This window comes from Schistocerca gregaria, chromosome 2, assembly GCF_023897955.1.
Source record: "Schistocerca gregaria isolate iqSchGreg1 chromosome 2, iqSchGreg1.2, whole genome shotgun sequence".
Lineage (NCBI taxonomy): Eukaryota > Metazoa > Arthropoda > Insecta > Orthoptera > Acrididae > Schistocerca > Schistocerca gregaria.
Window position 1 is genome coordinate 930,891,128 of NC_064921.1, and position 27,304 is coordinate 930,918,431.

The 27,304-nt window shown below is 39.6% G+C and overlaps 1 protein-coding gene and 1 non-coding gene across 2 annotated transcripts in view; one reads left to right on the forward strand and one right to left on the reverse strand.

Moving 5' to 3' along the window:
- Positions 1–27,304, reverse strand: part of LOC126335373 (phospholipid transfer protein C2CD2L) — a 568,714-nt gene that overhangs the window by 107,395 nt on the left and 434,015 nt on the right. Inside the window, exons 3-7 of the mRNA XM_049998583.1 lie at positions 24,281–24,460; positions 18,080–18,283; positions 12,219–12,315; positions 5,327–5,435; positions 1,314–1,503 (exon numbers count right to left, since the gene is read on the reverse strand). Of these exons, the coding sequence (XP_049854540.1) occupies positions 1,314–1,503; positions 5,327–5,435; positions 12,219–12,315; positions 18,080–18,283; positions 24,281–24,460 (780 nt within the window). The remainder of the gene's footprint in view (positions 1–1,313; positions 1,504–5,326; positions 5,436–12,218; positions 12,316–18,079; positions 18,284–24,280; positions 24,461–27,304) is intronic.
- Trnas-aga (transfer RNA serine (anticodon AGA)) lies at positions 762–836 on the forward strand. The gene has a single exon. It is a non-coding gene; the product is annotated as a tRNA-Ser (tRNA).

Below are 27,304 nucleotides of genomic sequence, written 5' to 3' on the forward strand. Positions count from 1 at the left end.
TGGCAGATTAAAACTGTGTGCCCGACCGAGACTCGAACTCGGGACCGTTGCCTTTCACGGGTAAGTGCTCTACCAACTGAGCTACCCAAGCACGACTCATGCCCGGTACTCACAGCTTTACTTCTGCCAGTACCTCGTCTCCTACCTTCCAAACTTTACAGAAGCTCTCCTGCGAACCTTGCAGAACTAACACTCCGGAAAGAAAGGATATTGCGGAGACATGGCTTAGCCACAGCCTGGGGGATGTTTCCAGAATGAGATTTTCACTCTGCAGCGGAGTGTGCACTGATATGAAACTTCCTGGCAGATTAAAACTGTGTGCCCGACCGAGACTCGAACTCGAGACCTTTGCCTTTTGCGGGCAAGTGCTCTACCAACTGAGCTACCGAAGCATGACTCACGCCCGGTACTCACAGCAGGTACTGGCAGAAGTAAAGCTGTGAGTACCGGGCGTGAGTCGTGCTTCGGTAGCTCAGTTGGTAGAGCACTTGCCCGTGAAAGGCAAAGGTCCCTAGTTCGAGTCTCGGTCGGGCACACAGTTTTAATCTGCCAGGAAGTTTCATATCAGCGCACACTCCGCTGCAGAGTGAAAATCTCATTCTGGAAACATCCCCCAGGCTGTGGCTAAGCCATGTCTCTGCAATATCCTTTCTTTCAGGAGTGCTAGATCTGCAAGGTTCGCAGGAGAGCTTCTGTAAGGTTTGGAAGGTAGGAGACGAGGTACTGGCAGAAGTAAAGCGGTGAGTACCGGGCGTGAGTCGTGCTTCGGTAGCTCAGTTGGTAGAGCACTTGCCCGAGAAAGGCAAAGGTCCCGAGTTCGAGTCTCGGTCGGGCACACAGTTTTAATCTGCCAGGAAGTTTGAAAAGCATCTGCTCTTTTTAGCCTTGCTTGCTTTGTACACATCAGATTTGTGTCTAACAAATTAAAAAGTGACAACAGAATGAGGTACAAGCAAATAATAAGATTCTTGTACATATATTTGATTATAGGTTTATTTGATAACCTGTTTCTTTGTTCATTGGCAGATTTTGGCTTAAAACTTCTATATATATAAATTCACCCAATGAAATACCATTTATTAGTACAATATAAACAGATAATCATACTCTTAGACTTTCTTATACATATATCTACATTTATCTCTGTAAAAAAGTATCAAGAAGAGAATGGTAGTACTACTTTTTCTATTGTTTTACAGTTTTTTCCCCAATGACATGCTCTAAAACTCAATTTACATACAGCTACAACAGATCAATTTATATGCCACTAAATTGCATATGAGAGACAAATTAGATTGTTTACATCAAGTTACCTCAACTGTCAATGTTCCAGATACTTCATCCTTCTCGTAAGGACGAGACTGCAGGGTTATAACTTGTCTTTGGCTGGGATTAATGAGAAGCTCTTCCATTCCCACAATTCCCAAACCAAGAAATTTTTTACCCTTGTTCACTCTGTCATAGATTTCAAACAACAGTTCTGCTGTATTTGGGCTGAGGTCACTGTAAAATTGATAAGAAAGGGAAATGTACATTTTTAAACAGAGAACAAGTTCAAAATTTCTGAGATATTAAAGTTTATTTACAAACCATATTACTGCCCATATACAGGTATTATATCAGGGGTTTAGTTTTAACTGATAACTTTGGAGACAAATATCTGTAACAAGTCTTCATTTTCGATTTTTTTCTTCTTTTATCCAACAATTTCATTGAGGGTGCTTGAAAATCTTTGCAGTAAATGTATTGGTTTGCAATAATTTCAAAGCTACAAACCAATAGTGGCAAATAGAGAATGAGCAGGTTGTGAGAAATGTGATTTATTACAAATTTATTATTTTGTGTGTGTGTGTGTGTGTGCGCGCGCGCACACACACACATGACCACTGTCTCTAACCACCAAGACTGGCAGTCCGGCTTCTGTGGCCAAAGACAATGGTCATGTGTATTGTTATCTTTAGAAGAACGCCTTTTGGCTGAAAGCTCACATGTTTAGCAGTCTTTTTGTCATGCCTGTTGGCGACTCCTCATATCCTCTATATGGTGTGTAGCAATCTATCCTTTTCATAACATTGTTATTATTGCATCCTGAGTTTTCCATTGATTGATTTGTGCAAATGAGATAGATATGTAACAACTGACACAGTAGCAGTTTTTTAACTGATGTGATACACCAATTTGTTCTACTGTTGGTAAACTGTTTCTCTATGATGTTGCACCGCAGGACATGCCTCATCAAGATTTAAAAATAACACCTCAAGTTATTTCAAGCATAAAAATAATTTAAGGAGTAAAGGTAATCAATCACCATAAAGCTAACACATGTAGCAGCTGACAGTCCATAAACAAGACCGAACACATTACTAAGCATTTGGATGATGTCTGTCTCGGAGCTACCTGACTAACAAAAATATATGTTTCAGGTTCCTGCACAGAGTATTGTCTGTTGACCAACATTTTCTTCCACTATTTTCTCCAAGGACAAAACTTTAAAGTCATAATACAGTAATTATCAGCTATACTTTTTGATAGATTTGAAGAACAAGATTACTACTTAATGCATTTTGAAAATCAGGAAAACATTGTTCACACTACCTAAACTTAAATCAGCATGTAAATAATTTAGGAGTAAAGGAGGCCGCTCACTGAAACATGCATGCATGCACTCACTCAACACCTGTACACGTACAATGTGCTGTTGGACAAACAATACCACGGTTAAAGTTTGGCAGGTGGACTGGGGTGGGGTTAGTGTCTCATGGGGTGGGTAGAAGGGGAAGAGGCAGGAAGTAGGAGGGTAGGTTGGTGATGGGTAGCTAGTAGCAGCAGGTGTGCAGCAGGCTAAGAATGTAGGAGGTAGGGGTGGCAGGTACCTGGGTTAGGCATGTGGCACACAGGTAATGGAGCTAGTGAGGTGTGACACATGAAGAAGATGACATGAAGGATTGGATTTGGAGTGGGTGACATGATCATAAGCCTTGCCACCCTTGGCACTTTATCTGCGTCTGCAGTGATGAGAATTCCCTTGCCTAATACGTTAAAGGTCTCACAGAGACCTTCAGAGCCAGGCACCACCCCAAAGGAGTGCCTCCTTTCATGCATTCTTCACTCAATAGCACCAAGGACTGCAGCAACTGAACCACACCCTTTGCCAGGACTTTCGTTCTCGATCATCATGCCTAGAAATGAGGGACATCCCTTACAAGATGCTTCTCATCTCTCTTAAAGTGGTTTTCCATCACCCATCCAACCCACAGAACATCCTCATCCATCCCCATGCCACTCCCTCTCCCAAACTCTTGCCATAGGTGTCATATCCCTGTGGAAGACTCAGACCTGCTCAGTTCCATGTTCAAATTCAAGGGCTGCTTCACAGCCCACACCGTCTAGGTCCTTCCCTCTGGCACCAGTTTATCTGAACTATACAGATGGGAGTTATCCTTGAAACACATCCTTCACTTTTGGAATCATTCAGAACTCAGTCTCCACTAGCCCAGTGTACCGACACCCTCTACCTAACAGTTTCCCCTTCCTCTGTCCTTCCACATGCACCCCTATCCATGTCTCCATGTCATCTTCACGTATTGCACTTCATTGGCTCTGGTACCCAGGAGCTGCATGCCACGCCCGTGAACCTGTCTCTCCTCTCTCTCCCACTCCAAGCCTGGACACCTACTGCTTTCCTCCAAGTCACTAGCTACACATAGCCAACCTCTCTTCCTGCGTTCCACTTCTTTATTTCACAACCATCACCTGCAGTCTGTCTGTTTCTGATGTTCTGAACCATGTCTGTTTGTATTCCTCAATAAAGTGTTCCGTTAACTGACTGACTGCCGTCCTCACATGCTCCAGTGCCATCCTCCAACAGAGAAACATGTGCCTACTCCTAGCTTTCAATAAAACGCTGTCTCAATATTGGTGTCAGGATACCTGCTGGAGCTGGAAATTCTCAATTATGATCAAACTGTTACAAACACATCTTGACCCCAGTACCACCACTCCTAAAATCGTTACAGAATGGCCCTTGGTTCATCTGGATGGTCAGTCACTCAACAGCTCCCCATCTATCTGTTCATACACATCTCTGCAACCGTCATTCACTCCTGTTGTCTATGGCTCATGATGCACCACAGTTGGCTTGGCACCAGTTGTGGGTAGCACCATTTTGCCATGCATGGTACACTTTAAGCATGAGGACACTCAAATAGTTTACAAACTTAGCAACATAGGAAAAGCTTCCACCCTTGGCCCAAAAGTCAATGATCATGCCATTTTAGATATGAGATAAATCACTCTATTTCCATATTACAACAACGACTGCACTGTTTTCGGCATCCCCCAGATACACTTTATATACCTGCTAATGCTGCCACTTGCTGTCTGCGAGTATTTACTGCATGTTGAGATCAAACATAGGTGGTGATCACATTAATATGACTGGATCGTTTATCTGTATAACATCTGCGATGAATCAGTGGTTACCTTTCAGGATGTTATCCTGTTAACTAACACTCCTCCTCCACACCTCCCAACCCCCTCTGTCACATTTTGTACAATTTACTTTTGTACTTCCACAATGAGACAATGGAAGTCCAGATGAATTTTGTTGAAAATGGTTCTTTTTAGAGTGTTATCCTGTGACTGACCAATGAATTTATATCGCCTAAACATGTAATTTATTTCTTTTGTGTTTAAAAAAATTAAATGTTTTGTATAAGTTTTATTTCTTTCAATGTTCATAATTGGAATATTTCTAATGTTGATTTTTTTTTCTTTTTGTAAGCTTTTAAAGCTTTTTATATTACTTTTGTATGTACTGGCTAATTCTTATTTGCAACGTCAGGCACAGATTGGGAGAGGAGGGAGGGAGTGCACGCAGGGGGGGGGGGGGGGGGGGGGGGGGTATGTACCTGCCCCTGGTGGCAATTTCAAGGGGCGCTAAAATTCATATTTTTGAAGGAATATCGATTATTCATATGGTTTTGAAATGCATCCTTGTTGGTTTTTGGACATTTTTGAACACATTCTATGTTGATTTCTGAAAGAATTATCAGTTGAGTTTTGAATACATGCATAGTGTAGGCCTAAGGGATGTGTCTGCTAGGGGAATCTCCGTCACATCTAGAAACAAAAAACTTTCCCACAGACAAATGGGGACAGGGCTACACAAGCTAAGCCAAATAAACCCAAATGGGTGTACGCTAAGCATAGTTTGTTTATACAGTTGGTTGGGTGTTTGAACGATCAGCATTGTTATAATTATTAGCAAAGTCCATAGACTCAAACTACCACAGTGGAAATAAATGACTAATAGGAATAAACTTACAATAGGAAATGCTCATCCCAAACTGGACTGTTTGTGTCTTTCTTGATAGAAGTTTGATTCTTCTGAGGAGGATCATCCATTTCAACAACACAATATGGTTCTGTGCATCCTGAAAGAGAGGAAAAAAAGTATGTCTTTATTCAAACATGTTTAAGCTTATCTCAAAATCAGACTTTTATATAGACTAAACTCTGTCCAAACTGGGCTTGGAAGGCCCAGTGATGCTGACCAATTACCAAATCATCTTCAGCCTATGGGCATCACTGGATGCGAAAAACGTGTGACCTGTGGTCAGCACACTGTCCTCCCATTTGTCATCAGTTTATAAGGTCAGTGTCAATACTTCCAAGTTAAATAGCTCCTCAATTTGCCTCACAAGATGCAGATGGAAGACTAGACAGAGGGCAGTGGGGACCGGGTGAGCAAGGAGAGGAGAGTGGAAAAGGCAGAGAAGTAAAAACATTGTGGGTGTGTTGCTGGAGCAGAAGGCTGTGTAATCCCAACTGCGCCATCTGGATCATTCCTATCAATACCAGTTTTTTTAATTGCACAGGTGGGAACTCTCCCTGCAATATATCCTACATTCTTGTAACCCCTAGCCACAACTTTTGTTAGACACTATCCTTCACCCAACTATCCCATTCCCTGTACACACTCCAACATTACATAGCCTTCTGTTCCACCAAGGCAACCACAAACTTTTTACTTCTCTCCTTTTCCACTCCCTCCCCATTCACCCTCTACCTACTCTTGTCTGCAACTAGCTGCCCTGTCCTTACCCTACCACATCCCTATATACTGCATACTCCCACAAGCAGCACTTTATCGTCCCCCACCCCTGCCGTGCTGTCCCTCCCCATCCCTGCCCCAGCCTCAGGGCTCTGTGGTTGTGTGCGTGTGCGTGTGCATGTGTGTGTTTTGTCTTCTTCAGAAGAAGGCCTTTTGGCTGAAAGCTTACTTGTTTAGCTGTCTTCTGCTGAGCCTGTCTGCAACTCAACATCTGCACTACATGGTGAGTAACGGCCTATCCTTTTCATGATATTGTCATTAGTTAATCCTGGATTTTCCATTACACACACACACACCTCCTCACCCACTGTCAGTAACACCTACTTGTGTGGTACCAGTAGTGCTTCATTTGAAGCTATCTGGACTGGGGGGTTCTAGTGGTACCAAAAAAATCACTGGAATTTGGCTAGCAATACGGTAATAGGTTGTAACATAAATTTGCTTTTAGTTGGAGAGTGACTTCATGTCCCACAGACCATCTGCAAGATTTCTATCAAAATGATGTGAAATGAGTCCATTTACAAGCTATGTATACATGATTTGTTTCTGTGTATGGTTGCATGGTAGGCATTTACCGAACACTAGATAGTACAGTGTTTTTGAACTCAGTAAACATTAAAGTTAATCTTTATCAGTACTTACAAGTGAAACACAGATGCAACAACATATTGTTCTACCATTGTGTAAACATTACAAGTGTTTAATTAAATATTCATCAATGTAATAGAAGGAGTTGACCACCACAAGAAATGACATCAAATAAGACTTCAATTTTCTTTGCTACCTGTAAGACATTTTATGTAGTTCAGCAAATAATCACAGAATTTTATGGCTGTGTTTTGAACTCTTTTCTAGAGCCACTAACTGTTTACTGTTTAAGTAATGAGTAAAACTGGTCTTTTTTATTCTAGTATTGTAGCTGCATAAATTACTATTATTCTGAAATTCTTATGAATTACAGATGACAAATCTCATTATCAAAAACAAAGATTCCAAGACTTACCAAGCGGGAAAGCGCCGGCAGACAGGCACATGAAATATGTCTGCTTGTGTCTGTGTATGTGCAGATGGATATGTGTGTGTGTTTGTGCGAGTGTACACCTGTCCTTTTTTTTCCTCTAAGGGAAGTCTTTCCGCTCCCGGGATTGGAATGACTCCTTACCCTCTGCCTTAAAACCCACATCCTTTCATTTTTCCCTCTCCTTCCCTCTTTCCTGACGAAGCAACTGCCAGTTGCGAAAGCTCGTAATTCTGTGTGTGTGTTTGTGTGTTTTGTTCATGTGCCTGTCTGCCGGCGCTTTCCCGCTTGGTAAGTCTTGGAATCTTTGTTTTTAATATATTTTTCCCATGTGGAAGTTTCTTTCTATTTTATTTAAATCTCATTATCAGATATACATACTGTGAAAGAGAAGTCAGAATGGTTAACTCCTAGAAGTGTTGACTACAAGATGATTGTGAGGGAGCACCACATATTACTCTCACTGCTCACTTTTGTGCATTGAATATTTTCCTCCTAATCGATGATTAACCCCACAAAATTATCCAAAAAGAGACTAAAGAAAGGTAATATGTAAAATATGTTAATATGTTGACTAGTTTCTTTCCTAAACTAGGAATTATACAAAGAGAAAAAGGTGTTGAACTTCATTGTTTGAGAAGTCAAAATCATGTTCCATCCAGCTCAAATTTCCAGCAGTACGCACACTCAAAAGTATGAAGCATTCTAACCTATTCGTTGACTCCTGTTCATGTGCTAAATTCATTTTTGATGTTATGATATCCTTTGTACAGAACTGAACATAATGTGTATGGTTTCTTCCAAGGGAGTCCATTTGCAGGTAACCACTTATTAATGCTTTTACAGATATTACCAACAATTTTTCTGTTCAGTCTCTTACACTGCATTAATTATAAACATTTATGCATGTTGCAAAATGTATCAGCTCTGTTGCTGTATGTCACTGAAAATCATTCACATATGTAAGGAACAGGAGTAGAGGAAAAATTGAATCTTCTGTGACTCCATTCTTGCTTTTCCCAGTCACTAAAGTTTTCTCTCTCTTGAGAATTAATCAGTGTCACGTTTTGCAATCCTTTAACTAAAAAGTGAAGCATCCAGAAGGGGAGGAGGAAAAGAAATGAAACTTCACAGGTTGAGTGTGTGTGTGTGTGTGTGTGTGTGTGTGTGTGTGTGTGTGTGTGATGTTATTTCAGAGATTACTGTACAACATCGAGTCAAATTTACAAAGAACGTGACAGTATAAGCCCATTTATCAGTATGACATTGCACCCCCTCATTCCTGGATGCATGCATTGATGCAGCTGGTAAAGATATCTTAAGGGCAATTTATCATCTCCTAGGGCAAACTGGCCCACAATGGTTGTAATTTGTCCTTGATATCATGGATACTGGCACTGGGACAGAGTTGACAAGCAAACTGGTCCCATATACATTCAATTGGGGGCAGTTCTGGGGTTCTTGCTGGGCACATGAGCACCTCAATATCATGCTCACAGTTATAGAGACAAATGCCATCTGTGGACAAACAATGTCAATGTTCTATATAAATCATTTTCAGACTTCTCATTGTGTCAGTTCCGGGTAAAACCTTGAGATTTCAAGGATTATCTGCATTGTCTTTGTCAGGATCAACTGAGTGCCCAAACTGCTCGTGGTGTTGACATCTGTGATAGTGGTGGCATAAACACTGCAATGAATATCTCTGCCTTTTCTCTGCATCAAGAGATTTCTTCCACACACCACTACAACTATACCCAATGTCACAGTTGAAGATCATCTTGCATATTCTTATTTCTACAGCCTCTTTAATCAAAGAACGAAGGAGCCTGTGACAAAAGTTTCATTTTGTAAACAGTATTTTGAGTATGTTTGTAAATCAGTGCTCCGCAGTTGCAGATTTCTCCAGTTCTCAATTTTTAATGTGCTGTTGACGTTCTGCACAGCAGTTGGAAATGGTGCAGATTGACTGACCAATGCAGCTGCTCCCACACTCACAAAGAATGTTATAAATCCCAGGGATTCTGAGGCCAAGAGTGTCCTTAACAGAGTGTAGTATGTCCTTTATCTTCTTAGGAGATCAGATCATACAGCACCACAGAAAGGAAGGAATACAACTGATGGTTCATCACATGAATGTTTAACATATTCTGCGGTTCTTTTGAAACACATATTTTGATGATTAATTCTGGAAACAGTTTTTGCTCTGTCTACTATTGTATTTAAAACTGTGTTCTTCTGGAATGGATAATGAAAATTCTGGGAATTTTTATATAAGTCAGTGTTCATCGGTTTGCGGTACGCTGAATGATTGAGAGGTCCATCCAACTTTTGTTGTGACAAAACATCTAAAAATGGCAGCCTTCCATTTCGCTCTGTCTCAACAATTGATTGTGTGTTTTGGTGTATACTATCCATGTGTTCAAGGAAGTGCTCAAGAGTTTTTATGCTGTGTGGCCAGACTGTAAAAGTGTCATCAATGTGATGATAAAATGAAGTTGGATAAAGCAGAGCCAAATTCAATGCATGTTCCTCAAAATGTCCCATAAAAGAGTTGTTCACCACTGGAGACAATGGAGAACCCACAACCATTCCATCTGTCATTTCATAAAATTTACCACAATACAGGAAGTAGGTGGTTGTCATAACATATTGGAAGCTTGAGGTTTTAGCCTGAATTGACATGGATAGATGTCCAAGAATATTTTACACAGCAACACTGTCTTGAAAGACTCTGTTCTCAAGCATTGTCCTGTTGAAAAATGGTACGATGTCACTGGCCCATAAGAGTTAACACATAAGAATGCAGGATGTCTGTAACACACTACTGTGCCATCAGAGTTCCCTCAGTCACTACCAACAGTGACTTGAAGATATACATGATGGGTCCCCACATCATGAGGGTAGGAGTAGTAGTAGTAGTAGTAGTAGTAGTAGTAGAGGGCAGGAGTAACACCGTTGTGCCTCTCCAAAACACTGGAAGAATGGGCCCTCTCCTGCAGAGCTGCATTCGTCACTGAACCCAATGTGACACCATTCATAAGTATTCCACATTTCGTGGTCACAGCACCGCTCCAAATGCAGCTGCATATGTTGTGTTGAAGGGTTGCCTACGCATGGGACAGCATTTCCTTAAACCATCTGCTCCTAGTTTCTGATCAGTAGTGTGGGATGTCACAGAATGTTGAAGAGAGTCCTTACTTGTTCTCAGATGGCAAGTACAGATGTGAAGGGATGACAATGTGCTTGTGCATAACATGGTGATCTTCCCTTGTGGTGGTCAGAGGTGGTCAATCGGAACCTTGCGGAATATGTTTGCCCTCACATTCTCATGCAACATTGGGCCACTGTCACAACCATATTCCCAACAAATCTGAATGCTGCACAATTTAACCAGCTTGCCAAATGGAGACTCACAATACAGCCCCTTTCAAACTCTCTCACTTGCTGATAATGCTGTCATAATGAGTACACAACACTTTCCTGTCCTTCATGGTGGTCACTCAACATCTGAAGCAGTTCACACTTTTCTATACCACACCAAACCTGGCAAAAATACCAAAAGTAAAAACACCACTGACACACTCTGGTGGCTGTCTTACTTGTCACAGCGGATTGTGACTCTGAATCATTTAATGACTCAGTAATTTTGTGTACATATATGAAATTACACTGACACCCAACCATTTCATCTGGATGCTTCACTAATGTCTGTTGACATTCTTAAATTGTCAGATGTACTGCCAGATATTGTCATCTTCCTTGAATGACATTTCAGTGATGTGATTGGTCACCATCATCAGCCAGGTGCTACCTTAGACCAATCGTGGGTGAATGTGTCCATAATTCCTAACACTGCCCTCTTGTTCAACCTGTGGTTTGCTCCCCAGGCACTGCCCTCAGATGCTCATGCCACTTGACACTTTTTGAATGCCATCTGTCCCTGCTGACACTGTCCTTGAGTGTTCTGTTTTTGGTCCAAGCTTATTAGTCACATTCTGTTTGCAGTCCAGTCCCATTTGCACTGTCCTGGGACATTCTGTTGTCAATCTACTCTGTCTGGCACTGTGCTCGAGGCATCTGTGATAATGCATTGTGCATTTATTGTGTTTTTAGTAGATCCAAAGCAGTATCCCACATTTTATTCAGCTGATAGCCCATGTCCTGATTGATAGGTTCTCCATTAATCGAATCTCGATCGACTCCCTCATTACACTATTCCAGTATCTGTGGATCTGGTGTCCACTCTCTGTTTGAAATGTCAAATCCAAGTGAGCTTTTGTTTTTGAAAATTTTTTAATCCCTTTAACGTCAATTAAGGGTTTTGGTGTACCTGCAAGTTATTAAGTCCCTGAGTAGTAACATTTTCTACATATCCCCTTGCTCCCTCAATCCTACTTCTGCTGCTACATTTACAAAGCGATCATTAAAAATGCTTGTGATGCATGAATTATCAGTCACACTAAAGGCATTCAGTTTAACTGTGATACTATCTTGGGCACTCGTTCTGATCACTAGAGTTTGTGCACATTATCTGGGTTAAATTGCAAAGTTCTTTTTTGTATCTCGTGAAATGAAGGGATGAGACACGACTGATGGTGATTTGCTGGATGGGGGCATTAAACTCAGCAGCCCGATTTGGTGCTATTTGAGGGGAGTAGGCTATGTGCTTTCCTACCACCTTGAGCAACAGAAATATGACACTATGCTTATCACAGTCACTGACTATACAAGTACACAAATGACAAGTCAGACATACAAGTCTCCCAAATGGCATCCAGTAAAGAGGCTTGCACAAGACAACAAGCCACACATAAAGCCCCATTGACAGTGAAACATACAATGTAATTTCCCATAACTGATTAGTTTTCTTATTTCATGTTCCAATATATCTTGCACATTCAAGTGTGCACAAAACTAACTGCATGACTCAGCAAAAATGAAATCATCTTTTTTATATTACTTTAAAAGTCATGCTGTTTTGAATATTAAGTCACATTGATACTTTATTTAAATTAAGTGAATGAGCTTTTAAACAGCCTCAGAACTAATTATTTATGTGCAGAATAGATCACTATTTATTACCTTGTTTTGCTCCTAAGCCTGTGGCTTTGATAATTTTGATAAGAAGCCTTTTCTCTGCTGCAGTCTTTGTTAAATTGGAAGGATACTGTGAAGCCATCTGAAATATATCACCTTCATTAATCACAATATAAACTAATAAAATAGCACTACACAATGTATATTCAAATTGTATGAGCATATAAATGAATTGCTGATTGCTAAAGCAACTTAAGTCACAAAACCCTACTTTTAAGGAAAGTGAGAAAAACAATATGAGTATTACATAAATTATTAGAATAAGGTGAAACTTAAGCCAAAGATTAAGCAGCACTCAACAGGTTTATTGTAAACATCTCACACATACATGCTAACCCATTTGCATTGCAAAGAACTTTTTATGCTCTGGATTCAGGTTGTTTTTGCAATCAATGCATTTGACATAATAAATTTCAAAAAATACAATTTTTTAACGCAATTAACTATTTTTATTTAGAATACAGTACCCTGATCTTATGTTTCTTGCAAAGCTGTAATATGACTTATTTGAATGCTTTCACTGATTAACACTGTTTACAAAAGGAAAAACAAGTAACAAAACAAAATAGTATTTAATGTTTACAGTTTAGAAGTCCAGTCAATGTTTTTTGCATATTTGCTGTAGGGCAAGTTAATATTTCATTCTAGAAGGATGACACACTTTCACTGTCAGGAACAAATTGTACACATTGTTTAATGTATTCAATTTTCTTCACCCCAACAGGTACTTTCATATCCTTGTAACACTTTTCATGTAGCAACTGTGGTTTCTATCTTCGGTCAAATTTCAAGGAGAAGTTATTGGCACGAAGCCCATTAATGAATTCCATTGCTTCCACAATTCCTGGTATTGATGATTTATAATGGAAATGATGAAACTTTGAAATATTTAGAGGTACCTTGTCTGCCCTTGGAATATCTCATTTCAGTATTTCAATAGACAAGCAAGTCTTATAAATTGATGGCCACCACTTCTCGAAGTCTGTTATTTCATCTCCATTCACAAATCCATGATTAAATTACACTTTGCAGTTACTATAAGCTCCATCAATTCATGGATTGTGTACATTCTCTCTACTTTCTTGAGAGCTCTCTTTATTACCCTAAATACCCTATCTTGTGGCAGAAATGAATGACAACAGATAGGGTAAAAATGTTCAGTCTGTTCAAATTGGTCTAACTCCACAAGAGCTAAATGCATTTTGATCATTATGATGTGATTGTTCTGTTCTGGGTAGTTATCAGAAAACAGAAATAAGTTTTTCACATCTTGAACCATATAGTCATTGATGTAGCTTAATAGAAAAGTACAAAGTTCAGTGGGTCCTTTCTTCACATTCCTTTCATGATAGAGAGAAAAAACAGATGATCTTGTATGTAGATTATGTATACAAAATATTGCAACAGTCGAATGGCACAAGTAGAACAGCTCTTTCACCAGGACATGAGGAAGTTGAACATTCTGCATGTAGCCTAAACATAAAGCAGTAGTTCTAGGATTAGTCTCCAACTGTCTTTTCCCATCTTGCAGAGCATCATAAACCTTCTTAGATTTTCAGATGTGGACAATCTTCTCTGCTAGTGCTGCTTGTTTTGCTACCTCATTGAATGTTTTTGAGTTAATCTTCAATGTCAACTCTTCACAGGTGCAGCAAGTGTCTACTTTAGGTCTTCCGAAAGCAAGTGAAAAGTTTTCACAAAAAATCTTATTACTGTACTCATATTTCACTGGCAAGTTAGGATGTTTGGCTATAAAAAGTTGGTGCATTTTTTTCACAGATAGTTCACAGTCAAAGTAGTGCATAGTGTGGCTACCACTATGGGAAATGATCCTTAACAGGAAATGATCTGATATGATCTGCAGTTTTGACAATTTTCTCTGACAATATAGCATTAACACTCTTACATTTTCCTCTTCCGTCTTTCAATGTCTGCCCACTGCAGTTTACGAATTATTTTAATAAATTTTGCATAAATACTTAGAAAATCTTTTCTACATAACTCAAATTGTTTGTCTCCAACGAGGACACAGTAGGTAAAAGATTTTCACGCCTGCACCCTTTCTCACTTCTTGCTTTCCATATTCAGAAAATGTGCTAAAGCTTGAGTTCTGTTGTCTTCCGCAATAACACTAAAACAGCTTCTTCAGTAGTGCAGTCTTCTTCTGTCACCTTTTTCGGAATTGCTTTGCCTCTATAATTCACGTGTTCCTCTCCATGAATTTTAGCTTTCTTCATAATATTTCTTTGATATCCAGAAGAATATTTCACCCTTTTCTTCTCATAACTGCTGGTATATGCCACTTCATCCATTTTGACAAGAATACTAAAATTGTTCAGTTGAACCGCACTATATGGTAGTACCAACAGTTGAGAAGAAAAATAAACGAAGTCCTGGACTTTGGACATTTCTGCACTCACATCAAACTTCCTACCTCTGTTTGAACAGTAACAAACGATGACTTTGGCTGTTTTCATGAACATTCTGGTGGAGCTACATGCAGAGTATGCATTTTTGCCTTTAACTCAGTTTTCACCAAAAGTGGACTTAGGAGGTTTTTGCAATCAGCTATTCAAATATACCTGTGATGATCAAGTTTACTGCTAACCTAAACCTGTTGCAACATTTTAAAAGTTCATTGCGATGATATTTGTGTTCCCCAGCTTCTTAACTTCAATGCAAATGCATTAAGATAGCGACACAACTTTTCAGTAACAATGCACATGAAACCAGAAGGTGTGAATATTCTTCAGCCCCTATATACTGATCCCACAGAAGCCTTTAGGTTAATAACAGCTTGTATAGAGATGTATAACTCATCATTCTTCCCACTCATGAATGGAACAGGAAGACATTGTGGTGCAACAAAAAGTATATGCTTCATAGTCATTCACAGAGCATAGATGTAGATGTTCACCTACATCTCAATGTAGACTGTGGACAGAAGAATCTTGGAATATACACTCTGGGAATTTTAATGGTATGTTTTTCTATAAGGCACGAAAGCTTTCTTTAGCCCTCCCGCTGGAGTTTGTTGAGTGGTTGTAACACTAGTACAAAACAGAAAAACCAGCTCCTCTACCCAATTTATTAACCCTACTTGGTAAGGGTCTCAACTCACAAACGGCTCTATAATTGCAGAGAATCTTAGGATACTTTAACTGAGTATGCTTTCTTCACAAGTGTACACTCATTAACAAATGAGTTAGAGACAACTGCCCAGTAGCATGTAGCATCCCTTCTCACCCTGACAATGGCAGTGACACAATTTGGCACAGACTAAACAGGACACCAAAGACAGTCAGGAAGCAACATGAACCATGAGGCTCAACCGTTGCACAAAAAGACTAAAGACATGTGATGTGAAAGGAGAGGGAGACAATACACAAGTGATGTTCTGTTCACTGGGTTTTCCTCACACTATTCTGACAATTCAGAAGCAGTTTTCTTGATTAAGGTACAAGAGGCCTACATATTGCTGTAGACAAACAAATGAAGAAAGGAAGATTAAGGTTTAATTTCCTGTTAACAACAATGTCTCTAGAGATGGGACACAAGTTCGGATTGGTTAAAGATGAGCAATGAAATTGACAGTGACCTTTCAAAGGAACTGTCGCAGCATTTGCCTTAAGTGATTAAGGTAAATTATGGAGAACTTGAATATGAGTAGTTGGAATGGATCTGAATCATTATCCTCCCAAATATGTGTCCAGTGTGCAAAAAAATTGGATGCACATGATCAGTCAGTAGGCTCCTCTATTGTTCACTGATGAAACAATGGGAGTTAGGTCCCTTACACAACAGTGCTTTTACCACATGCCTGAATGGTATCCACATGACAAATGGGACATATCACATCATGTGTTCTTTTGAGGCACTCATAACCTGCTGTTCCCATGTACCACAATTCTTCATTCTAACACTAACAGATATGTGATTTGCAGCACTGTGGCCCATCTGTTCACTGCTACCATCACCAGCTGCTAACAGTAATCACAATTATCAATACATATTGCCAATGACTGCTGATACTATTGGTGGCAGTTTTTCCTAAATCAAAAGTATGCACAGAACACCCTTAACAGAATACACTGAGAGACATGTGATTTGCTACACTGTGGCCCATCTGTTCACTGCTACAATCACTAGCTGCTCTCAGTAACCTCTGTTATCAATACATATTGACAATAATGCTGAGTCTGCTGGTGGCAATTTTTCCTGAATCTACAGTATGCACAGCACACCCTTCACATAGTAGCACATGAAAGTACAGTGTCCACACAAACTCAGAAATGAAGTGTGCAGGCATTGGGCATCTGTTATCAAAAACTACTAATTTCATATGACCTGCATATCCTACATACTACTGTTGTGGCAACAACCAGTACACGGTGTGACGATATCTCTATATTATACACTGAATTATTTCATTTCTCCATGTTCCATTTATGTAAATGCCCCACATTAAACCATGCAGGAGGGGCAATTATAGATATGCGATCACTGTGACTGATTTCAGAGCTTCTTCAGAAATGATGAACTCAAAACAATATTGAACCTGATGTCAGCTGCATAATGGACCTGAGGGCAGCCATTGCACTCAAGCAACATGTGAAATCGATACTGATGTGAACTAAAATGTGAAGCTGGCCACACACTGTTAATGCAACGGCTGTTAGTATACCCTCCCTCATATAATGGCCAAGACCCTCCTCTGTGCAAGTCCAGGCATTGCTGGAAAACTGATCCTAGTTCCAACAGATAAAACAATTCATGACGCCTCAGAATTGTTATCAAATACAACAAATTTTCTGTAGTTCTACAATACAGTTATATCACTGAAATAGACCTACATTACTGTGTCCAGTTGCATAGCTAAATTTGGGAATGTCTACACCCTTCTCCAGTTATCTAGGACGCTGTTGCTCAATAAATATTCAGACAGACAAATTTCTGCCAGAAGATGGGCCAATTCTTTTGCCTCATCAATACAGACTAACAGATTTCCTTCCACATCCAGTGGCCTTTCATGTACTGAGTAACTTCAGTTCTGTTTTGATTCTGGCATCATCTGTCACCTCTACATCTGTCACTTTTAGTCTTTTGCAACGACTGTAGGAAGAAATTGCAGTGCCTTCTTTGTCAGGGATACAATTCTGAAAGGGAGAATTTATTATTCAGCTTTTGATTTATTGCTTCATCATCTTCCATTATGGTGCCACTATGATTAATGAGCAACAGGCTAATCATTTTGATCCACTGACATAAATCACAAAGTAGTTTAAAGTTCTCATTAAAGCCTGAGTCTAATGGTCTGCAGTAAATTCCCATTTATAAAACAAAGCAACATTCCCCACAAGTGCAATAACCTAATATATTTTATTTATATGCTTACAGAAGAATATTAATGAAAGATCTGCCCAAAATAAGCAAGATCTTGAAAAGTAAACAATTTCATGAAGATGCCTGCATCACTGATATGCACATCTTCTGTTTCAATTATTTCTATTTGTTTATGCTCCTTGGAATAATAATTTTTGGGGAAATTATTCTCTTTCATGGAAAATTTTAATTGGGCCAAAAAGGACAGAGTAAAGAACACTAACCAGCATTGATACTGAACAGGAAAAGAACCATCATAACAAATGATCTCAGTTATTGTGACCTGTACAGATCAAATTTTAATGATGGGGTGAGGATAGTAGACAAATATTAGCAATCATTACTTACAAAAAACAAATTCACATGCGTAATATCAATGACTCTACATTTTTGCAAAAAAGTGAGCTATACACATAACTAAATGCATTTATTTTACTCTAAATTAAAGACTTTGTGTTACTAACAAGACTGTCATAGTGGACAGGCAGTATGGGTCCAACCTCAGCTGTCTGCCTCACAAATCTTGGGCAAGTGGGATACACACTTAGATTCAGGTTCACCATAGTGCTGCGTAATGCAGTTACAACAATCTCAGAGATCACATCCTGCAGTTGTTGTTCATCAAGATTGCTCTTTATGCTGCCAACTTGTGCAAGAGCTACCTTTATCTGTAAAAAGAAGTGACACAAAATTAAACATGTATTTAGCAGCTGCGGCAACCATATAAAGATCACACTGAAATAAAATGATTTTCAAGAGGTTTCCGTGCAATGTATCACGCATACGTTAATTGTAAGAAGAGCTTGTCCATGAACATTCAAATGTGAGTTTCACCAATTTAATTAATTATTTTCAGCAAAGGTGGTACAGATCACAAAGATATATTGGTAAAATTTTTCAGCTACATATAAGAAGAAGCTACAAAAATCAAACAGTGTATTCAAATTACATGGTACAACCACAGTCTTAAATACAAAAGCCAATACTGTTCACAGAAAGTGAAAGATAATAGCTATTGGACGAGTCTCATGACTCATATGTCATGTAGAAAACTAAATTTCCTTTTGTGGAAGCCCACTGGGCTACAACCCACTTTGGCGAACATCGATGCTACTGCCGCTGCACAGTTACGACTTGCCTGCTTATTCCGCCTCCTCCCCATCTCCCTCCCCCTCCAACTACTGTGGGGCTCAGCAGCCACAGAGGCAGCACTGCAAATCTGCCTCACCCCCCCCCCCCCCCCCCAAAAAAAAAAAAAAAACGCCCTGTGTTCCCCTTGCACCAGGCTTCACAACAGCTCTCTATTTATGTGCCTGCCGCAAGCCGCTCAGGCCTTTTTGTCTTTGCTCACTGAACTGTGCACTTAGCATTCACAACATATGAAACAATTTGCTGTTACACTGAATTATTCTAGTGGCCTACTTTTTTTATACTGTGTACTACACTTGTGACATTTGTAAAGAACTTGGACAGTAAACTACATCATTTGACTGATGTGCCTTAATGTAAGTGGCAACAATAGTGGTCAAAACTCATGCTATGATGCGTGAACATGGACCCATGACAGCATCAGCTACTGCCAGGTTTGCTATGCTATGTGAACATGGACCCATGACAGCATCAACTACTGCCAGGTTTGCCCAAGGAGGTTCTCAACATATCTCATAGCAGCAGTTGGAAGGACAGTGGCAGGAGAACCTCTTGGTCAAACTGCTTTCAAATCAGACAGTTACACATCTACTACTGTTTCATACCATGATATGGCTGAAGATTGAGACATGGACAAGAACCAATTCAGGTAGCATTTTGTCATTTTTAAGGTAAAGTACCTGCAACTGTTAAATCATTCTTTTCTTTCTTGTATTCTGTCCAAACAAACTGGTTGCTTTGTATTTTCAGCCTTCTCACTGAACAGCCTCTACTCGATTGTGATGACATGTGTGAAATGTGTGCTCTCTTAAGTGCCTATTTTCACGGGCATTGCCATGTTATACTGTCACCTGGAATTCTATCAATGTCACAAACAGCCCAAATAATCACACCGCACTTGGCTGGCTGAACTACAAGGGCTCAGTAAAAAGAGCCATTTCATTACTTCCAGTGCTAAGAAACTTTAAGCGGAGGCTATGATTTGGGACACTATTATTCACGTGGCCCTGGACAAGTAAATACACCAAAAAGCTTTGTAATTCAAAGGCCCCACTTTGGAGTTGGTGTTGAAATTGGCTCAATCATTCAAAGTCCTTGGGCACCCAGGTACCATTCAAAACCTTGGGCAGATGTGGCAGCCATTGCTTCCAACCTGGGCAATGCATACAGTTTGGCCAACAAGGAAGAAGTAGCAGTCACCGAAAGTAAAAATCAACATGCTATGTCTCAGCCTCACAAATAAGGGATGAAATTCTCTGTCTCTTGACAGATGCACACTCCCATCATGCCCGGAGGTTTTTCGCAATCAATCTTGGGATGACTGACCACACAGATCGGCACAATGAAAAGGATACAGACAACTCAATTCCATATGATGAACCACTTCATTCCATAACTCACCTTGGCGGGAACATATGGATATTAACATAATAAACATAGACTTTCAAAACACACAGTGATGCCAAATAAATTGTTCATTACACTTGCAGTGTGCAGCAGAGACATTCAACTATATGTAGGCACCAAAGTAACAACTTCCTTGTTGAACTTTCCTACTTACCTCCTGCTCCATGCACTGTCACTAGAACCAACTATTTGCTGCCTAGTGACTTACAACAAGCAGCACATAATGATCAATTTACCACTGAAGTAATTTACAAAATATTCTATGGCATCTTACCTTCCCTGTGGTACATAGCACAAACATGGAAAATCTTTATGGCTTAGATGCCTTTTCGGTTTGTGGGTCAGCCATCGATGCTTAAGCGAACCTTGTCTCCAGCCTTTTGAGGGACTAGAAGAAATTTGTAATGAGTGCCCTGACATTTTTTCCAGAGGTCATATCAAAGCAAAATACATCACAGTACACACTGCACATTATACTACATAAATTGATGCTCTCTCATTTCTTTCATGCATGGCCTGCACCTTTAGTGTTGCATGACACCGTAAGAGATGATCTGGACAGATTGACAAACCTTGATGTAATTGTACAATCTCTGTGAGAGAGTAGGCAATGCCATTGGCGATTGTGAGGAAACTCTCAGCTAAACTTTGGTTATGTGGTGATTTTAAGTCACTGTAAACTCAGGGTCTGAAATAGATACATTTATCCCACTCCAAAGCCAGAAAAACTATCCACCACAATCTTGGGTGGGCAGTATTTTTCAAAAAACTAACCTGGCTGAAGCTTATTTGCAGCTGCTCTTGATGATAAATCACAAAAGGTATTAGCTGTCAATATGCTGCATGAGCTTTATAAATTGAAGGATTTGGTTTTTTGCAAAGGCAATGTCCTGGACTTTTTTCAATGGTACCTCAAACAATTGCCTAAAAATATTCCAGGATGCATTAATGATTTAGATGGTACTGTTGTCACTGGGACTTCAACCCTATAAAGAAGCATAATTATGGAAGTGATCACAGCACCCCCATCCCCCTCCCTGTCCCACAAACTTGAAAGGGCTGCAATATTTCCTTGAGATATTACTTCTTTATGTAAATTTATTCCTGGTGCTGTAGTGATTACCCACCTACTGAACAATATTCAAAGAAAAGTGTTTCTTTTTCTTGACAAAGAATTGTGAATGGATGTTGCTAATCTGGCTGCAAATTTGTCTGAATGGGAGTTGGGCACATTATTAGTGCACCATAACACTAACAGCTCTAAAGAGCCGATCGCTTATGCTTCAAAAACGTTACTGCTGCCTAGAAGAAGTATTCTCAGATTGAAAAGGAGGCACTTGTGAACATTTTTGCATTAAAAAATTCCACATTTTTCCTCATGGAGCCGTGTTCTACTTAATTGCTGATCATAAGCCTTAGATATCGCTCTTCAGCCCAGCTGCTAAACTGATCAGTTGAACAATTTCCAAAACACTGCTCAGCACACAAACGCTGATGCCCTGTTGCTCATTCGAATGGTCCCTGATCTAAGATTTGATCGAGACGATGTCCTTTGTTTCCATTTCGAAGACAAGGCCCAGCAAGCCATAGGCCATTTTCCCATCACCAGATTTTGTGGTCGCATATCCTGTGTCTCCTGCACCATGGACAATGTACCAAGATGCTATCCAGGTGCTATATCTACTGGTCCAGCACTGACAGGCAGATTGAGCACTTCATTCAGGATTGTCATAAATACGAAACACAGCAAGTAGCATCTTCTCGCCTAGGCCGGTGCCTTCACTGCCTTGGGAGAAAGTTCATTTCAATTTTGTTTGTCACTTTCTGGATACCACCTAGTTGATAGTCATTGATACTTGGTATGAATTTCCCTATACTGTTATCTGACATTACACCTGCACAAAGGCCACTATTAAGGGGCTCACCAGAATTTTCACCACATAAGGCTTTCCCCATACAATTGTATCATATAACAGGCTGCAATTCTGGGTGCAGCTTTTTGTCACTTTGTGGTGGCAGAATGGCATTCCAACACAGCACGTCACCACTTTTTCACCCCCAGTCCAATGAGGAAACATGTCAATGATTCCCCTACCGGTGGTGCTTTAATCCTTTTTCTGAGTTTGTACAGGGCAACACCAACTGTGGAGAAATGTCCAGCAGAGTTATTCCATGGTTGCCAGTCACGCATGCTGCTGTGTCTCCTACTGCTGGCTCCACCCACTCCACTGTCTGTGTTTCACGCAGGGAACCTGGGTGTGGGTGCAGAGTTTCTGGATACTGGTGATAGGACAGTGACCCATCAGCAAAACCCACTCAGATAGGTAACCAGCTGCCTCAGTCCCCAATCATGCTCCAGGAAATTCCCTGCATCAACACTACAAGACTTCCCACTGCTTCCCTATCTTCATTTTTTCCCATTCCCTTTCTGGAGACCTTATTTCCTTCTCACATGCAACTCAGGATGCCACCTCCAGCTGTGCACTCATCACTCTCCTTTTTTTAGGCCACTCTCTGATGACCAGATTTTGATGGGGCCATAGTTGGGAGTGCCTCCAGACCTTCCTTAGTAGCAAAATATAAAAAAGTCACAAGCAGAGAAACATGATACAATGGTTGATTTCAAAGATGCAAAAAACACTAAATTAGCTTCAACTAACTGTAGCTCTGAGCTAAATAGCTCAACTTCAAACACTGATACCAACACAAAAAGCCAGCGTACAAAAAACAATACCAGTACACGTAACCAAAAATTGTGGCAATCAACAAAATGCTGTATTGAAAGAAAACAAAAGGATCCATAGGCTAACATCACTGTAATGCACAAACTGAGGCTCAGTTTATCAAAGCAAGCAGCATGCCAGGCAAGACTTTTAAATTCGAAAAGAAAATGTACTCAAAAGAAAGTCTAAGTTCATGTAAATTTTAATCACTGTTTTCTCTTGTTACTATGAAAACCAAGATGATGTTTGATCTCTGTCTGCTGAATGATATTACCTACTACAACACTACTAAGTCATGGCTCAAAACAAATGGGTGGTATCTAAAGATGAAGTTGACTTGACTTTGCTATATTCAAGGTCAAATGACTTTTGGAAATAATGAGTCTGAACGTGAGGCAACATGTGTGACACTTTTCAATCTCAAAGCTAGTTATGTAACTCGTCTGGTAAGCAGCAGTAATCAGGTAATTATTTAATTGAGGATAACATCTGTTGTTATTTACTTAAGTTGCTTGCTCAATTCATGCATTATAGTTTCATGCTCAAGTTGGAATGGAAAGAAAACAGAATGAAATTGCTTTGTAAACACAGAACAGTTAATACCATATCTTTAAGTTCCTCAGGAATATTAGGCACTGTTGTAGGTTTAGAGATTAACATTGAGATTTCAATTGTGTGGCAGATTTGTTACACTTTTATCAAGAGGGTGGCATGATAACTTACACGAAGCCACAGTTTTACATTCAGTTTCTATAAGTTCTGAAGTTTAAAGTAGCTTAATTCATAGTATCTTGATTGTAACACAACATCCAACCTAGTAAATCCATCTGGTAATGCTTAGTGTGGGCCTCCACTATATTAGAGGTAAATGTATCCATTCTCAGCTATGAAACAGATAGATTTTGTTCCATTCAAATGTATGTGTGATGTTTGGTTGCTGGTAATTCACATCTGCATGACTGTGTTGGTAGCTGACATCATATGTAAAGCAATCAACAGTGATGGAATAAATTATGCTGCATTCAAAGACTTCTTCTGTTAGAAATAGTCCCTCTCACTATTCTTACATGTTTTTGCCAATGTCTTTTCCTCTCACAGTGAGGCACTGTTTACACCTGAACTTGGGTAGTTAAGAATTCACCACCTTTCGCCATTACAAACTGTGACAGTCAAGAAGATATAGGTATCTGGTACATATCCTGTGGCTGTTTTGCTCTAAATAACTTTTTGAGATGTTGTAGTTTTCGTAAACAACAGCACATTTATTGACATTTTATAAGTTTGACACAACATACAGAAATAAGATGAAAAACAATGTACATAATTAAACATAAAATGCACTGTACTGTTAAATACAGAAAACTTTTTTATATATCTCATACTCACATCTGGCCAGCCGTCACACTTAACATCTGCCAGTAACTTTTCTGTAATACACACTACATTTAGTCTGGCTCGAAACCGATTCACATTCACTCTGTAATGGGAGACTTCTACTTTTTCTCCCTTTTGTCGGAACGCCTTAAGCTGAAATGCTGGAGTAGCCTCGCAGTCGCATGTCACAGTCTGTAATGAAAGACAAAATAACTGTTTCAACTGTGAATTGCGAAGCAGGAAAATTTTTAAAAATGTCATGCATTAGTGTAGCACAATATTTTGGCAACAACTGTATTTTACTTATTTATTATGTAACCTATCTGGTGTACAAATACAGAATGACAGTATAGAGAACTTAGTGATTTTACGGATTATGTGAGATGATGTGATGGCAAATATGGGTGTGGAGTAATATCATTCATACTTTCAACTTGGCCGAGTATTTAGCATCCAATCTCAGTCCCCATGTTGGAAAATGCAAACATCATATTTCCAATTCTCTGGTTTTTATTCATCGCTTTAAGTCTCAATGTTTCAGTCCCAAGGATTTGCTCATTAGTTTTGATGTTGGGTCACTTTTTACCAGAGGTACTCTTGAAAATTCTTTGCAGTTCACTACTGAAAAATTGGACAATGGAACAGCTAATCTTGGTCACTATGCATTGATGTTGACATATCTTTTATTTAATGACAAATAATTTGAACAGAGTGATGGAGTGGCTGTGGGAAGCCCATTACCCCTCATAGTTGCCAGTTTGTGTATGGAAGATTTTGAGGACATGGCACTGAAGACAGTGTTCTTAAATCTAACTTGTTTTTGAAGATACGTCGAAGATATGTATATGGTATGGCCACATGAGAGGGATGCTCTGGAACGTTTCCTAGATCATTTTAATTGCCTGCATCCCAATATTAAGTTCATGATTGAAGTTCAAAAACTGGAAAACTCCCATTTTTAGATGTTTTGGTCTATAGGAGGGATGATGGGAAATGAGGACACAGTATTTATCGTAAGCCCATGCATATGGGCCAATATTTTCATCCATCATACCAATGCAAAGGGGTCCTACATACTTTGGTAAAAAGAGCTTATACCATCTCAGATGCAGACAATTTGACACAAGAACTGGATCATCTAAAAGCAGTGTTCAAGCAGAATTATTATACCAACAATCGGATCCATGGTGCTCTACCTACGTGGAAACCAAAAGAGGATACAAGCAAATCAGTGATGTTCCTACCTTCTGCGGCAAGCACAAGCAAATCGGTGGCATTCCTAACTTTTGCGGGAAGAATATCTTCAAAAATAGGACAAATTCTAAAGAGGTTTGATATTAAAAGTCTATTCAATCCACCAGTAAAGACTACAGTGAAGCTTGGTTGATTTTGGTTTGAGGAAGCCCTGTGTCTGCAGAATTCCCTGCCACTGCAGGAAAGCCTATATTGGACAAATGATTCAGACAGTCCAGTATCGATATGTGGAGCACCAGTGCCAGATGCATTTATTTCAGCCAGAAAAATCTGTGGTTGCAGGACATTGTCTTACTGAAGGACATCAAATGTTATATGATAAGACATAAGTGGTTGCCCTTGTGTCACATTATTGGATCTCTGTAGTGAAAGAAGCTATTGAAATCCAGCTACCTGACAATATTATAAACGGGGATAAGGAGTGTCCTTTAAGTAAGAGTTGGAACCCGGTTTTGTTTGGCATTAAAAAGCAATGGTCTCTGATTCAGTCACCAAAAGGAGTCAGTAGTTGATATTGATTTATCATTTCCACGCGTTTTCACCACCGGTGCCCTGTATCTTTGAGTTAGAGTGTGGTTACATTCGTGCATGTGCGGTGAAACTACTGGCAGTGTATAAAGAAGCTGCTGCTGCAGTTTGATTTCATTTCCAGCAAGTTAGTGAGACAGCTTACTCACCTGAAGATGACAACCATGTTAACCACCAAACTGTTGTGTCGAGATGACATTATGTGCCGGCTGGAGACCCGATATGAATATCAACAGCACTGACATCTTGCTATTCTACTGGCAAATATGTCTCTCCCATCTGGTACAAATCCATTGATGTTACACTCAATGAAATATGTGAACTGGTGAGTAGCTATCTGAAATCTACCGTTCCAGATAAGATCCAGCAACTGGCTGAAATGGTTCCATTGAAAATTCGATAGGAGGCAATTGCCTACAAAGAGCAAATGGAAATGGAAGCCCTCCACATCTGAACAATAGCCTCTACATGGAAAATCATAGGCTACCCAAAATACAGAAGTAACTTCCTCAGAGCAACAGAGGACTATGAACAACAAACTCAGGCCTTAGCTTCAAAAGACCACCAGTAGATGAAACCATTAGAAGAACTAGTCCCTGACCCCTCATAAAAACTGGGAAGTCTGGAAATCCTTTGAAAGACTACATACAGGAGCAACAAGATCAAAAGGAATTCTTTTAAAATTGTGATACACAGTATCATCAAACGCATGAATTTTGTTAAGGCCCAAAGAACACAACACATGTATTCCTTCTTTGATTGCCCATCCAGTGCAGCCTCAAGAACTTCATGCCAGTGAAGCACATTTGACCTCTTCTGCTTCTGGGCTACATTAGTCTAACTAATATGCTCTGTTTCATCTGTAATACAAAATATGTATTGTTAAGTGCCATAAGTACAGAACAATTCTACTCTGATGACTTGTACTTCTTTTAATTAGTAAACTAATATTTAAATCACTTCCAAATTTCCAATGCTTGTCTATATTTTACAACATGTAAAAGACAAACTAAAATCTGCTTGGACTAACTTTATTCATGATCCAGTTAACTGTGAAAGATGAATATTAAGCATGCAGTCATGTAAAATGGCCAGAAATTTCTGGTACAATATTTTCAACTATAAACATTTTTATTCAGTCTATAACACTGACAGACTTTTTTTTTCTGGCTACAACATGATACATAAAATAAATTCACTATCCAAACCAGAAACATTTTTTGCGCACTAGTATTACATGATTTTCAGTTGCAT